This window comes from Pinus tabuliformis, chromosome 5_2, assembly GCF_031772625.1.
Source record: "Pinus tabuliformis cultivar Carrire ecotype Pingquan chromosome 5_2, CPIR1, whole genome shotgun sequence".
In the NCBI taxonomy this organism is placed as follows: Eukaryota; Viridiplantae; Streptophyta; class Pinopsida; order Pinales; family Pinaceae; genus Pinus; species Pinus tabuliformis.
In genome coordinates, this window is record NC_142306.1 from 431,679,051 (window position 1) to 431,683,075 (window position 4,025).

A 4,025-nucleotide genomic window follows, 5' to 3' on the forward strand; every position below is an offset into this window, starting at 1 on the left:
CATCATTTGGATAAAGGCATTATAATGGTGCTTGGGTGGATATTCAATTTAATTAAATATGAGTTTTTTAGCTTAATAAAATGTGAGAGTTTAGGATGATTTATATTTTTTTATTGCTCTACGCACAGGGGAAATGTTTTGCATAAATGATTAAGAGAACTTATAGTTTAAAGAATGTAACACGTGTTTAGTTATAATAAGAATGGACACTCACGTTTTTTTCATATTTTAAGTTAAGAAAACAAAATATATCACACAAAAAAAATATATATGAATAATGTTTGGGGAATTTATTATTATTATTATAATGATTAAAGTATAAAAAATTAATAATGTATATATATTTTTTTCAATTGTGGTTTAGGTAGATCTATTTAAAGGGATTTATCCGCGGGCTTATTTGATCAGGCCTAACTTGAAAGGTGTCTCGGAAATTTGACCACATAACTTTCCAGTTGGCAAGTTACTTAACAATGAGAATTCTACTAATTAAACTATCCCTTAGAACTATGACGTGTGTATATATATATATATATATATATATATATATATATATATATAATATAATAAATTAATTTTAAAAGTAAATAAATATATTAATATAAAATCAATTATATTTATTTTATTTTATTTATTTAATTATTTATTTTAATAATAATTATGATAATGTTTATTTAATTAAATTTTATAAATTTCAAATAAAATACACAATACTCTTAGTCTCATAGATAAATTTAAAAGATATAAATTTACAATCATAAATCATATCTAAAAAGTGGTACTAAAAACTCAGGTAAATAATTGTGAAAAGTAATATTAATTTATTTTATTTATATATAAAAACAATATTTTACAAATTAATTAATTTCATCTTCCTATAAATTAAATTGATCAACTTAATATATATTCTTTTTATATGATTCTAAATATATAGGTTAAACTTATATATTAAACTTAATCATTAATGATTTGACATCTTCCTAACTTAATCTCTTGAACGATTAGACGTTTAACGTGAATTGCCAGTTATGACATGTGAAAATACTATTATAGAGATTTGACGGGTAAGAATTAGGATTGGGAAAGCCAATGGTCAGAAGTTCACAATATTCCGTATTTTGTGTGGAGTTTTCCTTCACCATGTGTATCAGTGAAAGAGCGGTACTGCAGTGTCGGTTGGTAAGGGTTCACCATTTTCTTTGAAGTTCAGTTTCTCATATCAAAATTTTCTTTGAAGTTCAGTTTCTCATATCAAAATTTCGACAGATGTTGGTTTTAGCTTGTGAGAGATCCTTCCTTGACCGCGTTCAATAAGACTTCAGAAAACCGCTGCTTGAATGTTTCCAATATCTCATAAAAATATATTTCTGACGGTTCAGCCCCACGCGAACATAAAAATATGTCGTCGACGGTGGTTTTTAGTTGTCAAACATCACTGTTCGACTTCCAAGTCTGTGCTGTGTTTAAAAGATTCGCAGCTGACGTTTGCCATCTCCCTCCAGTCAATGCACGTCCCTACATTCCTTAAGCCATCATAAAAACATGCGCAAGGAAATTCATACTGCAATTTACCAAGTGTGATGAAATGATAGTAACGACAAAACGGTGGAAGCTATAAGAAGGCCTCAGCATTTGAAAGAGTGGCTCAGAGCAGAAGCAACCAGCACCAGTGTTCTTAACGTTGGTGTTTCTTTGAGAAGACAAACGTGAGTCGTGGCTGTCAAAATGAGGAATCAAATTAGTATTTTGAGCTGCATGCTGTTGATTGGAATACTCAGTTGCGTTCATGGCGGCGCGCCAAAGCCATTTGAATCAAAATATGGAGAGAAGTTTATGGGACGGAAGATAGTGGAGGCACCGGGCAATATAACTAGATCCACGTTTCCTGGGGAGAAAGATCAGAGGAACGGAGCGAAAATAGTTCAACAGTAAGTAAATCGCTCACTGCGACATTACGTTCCGTTTTGTTAATCTCTGTGTTGTTGTTTTTTTTTTAATTATTTGATGTTGGAGGCTGAATTGACACGAGAATGCTTCATATGTGTATTCAAACAGAAGCAGAAGCATTAGTAACAGTACAAGAGAAGAAGAGGAGCTGACCGTGTTGTCATGTGCAACGGGTAATCCCATCGACGACTGTTGGCGGTGCGACCCGAACTGGGAGCGCAACAGAAAACGGCTGGCAGATTGCGGCATTGGATTTGGCAAGGATGCCATCGGAGGCAAGAACGGCAAGTTTTATGTCGTTACGGATGCCGGTGATGATGCCGTGAATCCATCCCATGGCACACTGCGTCATGCCGTGATTCAGACGGAACAGCTGTGGATCATCTTCCAGAATGACATGCTCATCCAGCTCAGGGAAGAGCTGGTTATTAACAGCTTCAAAACAATCGATGGACGAGGCGCCAACGTTCACATTGGTAAGGGCCCGTGTATCACCATAAAAGATGTGACAAACATCATCATTCATGGCATCAACATTCATGAGTGTAAGCGTCTACGAAACGCTATGGTAAACACCTTTCCTCTGAATAGAAAAATAAATCATGGCGATGGGATTTCCATCTCGACAGCGAGGCACATCTGGGTGGACCATTGCTCTATGTCTAACTGCGAAGATGGCCTCATTGACGCAATCAAGTCATCCACCTATATCACCATTTCCAACAATTACTTCACTCGCCACAACAAGGTAAGCGACCTCACATACTCATTCCTTCATTAATTGCAATTCACTCTATTTTGTTCCTTCTCTTCTACCTTGACAATGGCCTGCTTCTCTCCAATGGTAGGTGATGTTATTGGGTCACAGTGACGACCACCATCATGACAAAGTTATGCAGGCAACGGTTGCACTCAACCATTTTGGCAAAGGTCTCGTGCAACGAATGCCAAGGTGAGTAATTATTTGCTATTTCATTCATTTCCCGTCTTGTTTTGCATTTTGTTGTGAAGGAAAAGTATGAAATAGTTATTATATTATTTAGAGATTAAATGATGAATTAAATGGATGTAGGTGCCGATTTGGATACTTCCATGTGTTTAACAACGATTACACTGAGTGGGGAATGTATGCCATCGGTGGAAGTTCAAACCCCACCATTTTGAGTCAGGGCAATAGATTCATGGCATCTGCAAATCCCTTGGCTAAACAAGTAACCAAGAGGCAAAACGCCACAGAAAGTGAATGGAAAAAGTGGAACTGGATATCAGAAGATGATATGCTACTAAATGGTGCATATTTCACGACGTCAGGATCTCAGGTGCTTTCGACCTATGCAACCGCATACAGTGGCAGACCAAAGAGCTCAGCCGTTGTGGAAGAGATCACCAGGAACGCAGGCGTGCTCTCGTGCAAGAAAGGAACTCGCTGCTAACTGCAACTTCTTACCCACAATTATGACACCTGAACTTGAGCAGCCGCAAACATTGCTTTTACTTTTGTAAACTGTGTCTTCTTCAATGTCGCCCTTCTTATCCTTCACATTATCTTTTATAATAATAAGTTATCCGGCATATTGATATTGATCTGCAATTTATTACTTTGTCAATTTCGCAAGTATAAAAGATTCATGTTTATATGAAAATGTAAATTTTAAAAATAATCATTTTAAACTTTGTCCGCAATGAAGGACTTAATCAGAAGAATTATGTGCCGAATTATGTGCCAAAGTGTCTTGAGTCTTTGGTTAATTTTTTTTCCTAAAAATTATGCAGCAATAGTATCTGAGTTATAGTTTTGATGGTGGAAATAGATTTAGCCCCATCAAAAACTTTTGGAACACCCAAAACTTTGAAATTTGACAGCTGTAAAAAAATCAAATTCTATTATTAATATATATTTGAAAATATTATCTATTCAAGATTTTTAATATAATAATACTCATCACTCTTATCTTTTTTATAAATAATAATAATAATTTAATAATAATTTGATTTTTATCTATTCAAATTTATATCTTAAAAATATGTACGATTAAATAGGAATTATATATATATATATATATATATATATACAAATA

At 34.4% G+C, this 4,025-nt stretch overlaps 1 protein-coding gene across 1 annotated transcript; it reads left to right on the plus strand.

Annotated features, from left to right (window-relative positions):
• Positions 1–1,677: 1,677 nt before the first annotated feature.
• On the plus strand, positions 1,678–3,478 carry LOC149159477 (putative pectate lyase 18). The gene is made up of 4 exons (XM_089433492.1): positions 1,678–1,928; positions 2,056–2,695; positions 2,796–2,899; positions 3,020–3,478. Exons 1-4 carry the CDS (start codon positions 1,726–1,728, stop codon positions 3,378–3,380), a joined length of 1,308 nt encoding a protein of 435 aa, XP_089289618.1. The 5' UTR covers positions 1,678–1,725; the 3' UTR covers positions 3,381–3,478.
• Positions 3,479–4,025: the final 547 nt, after the last annotated feature.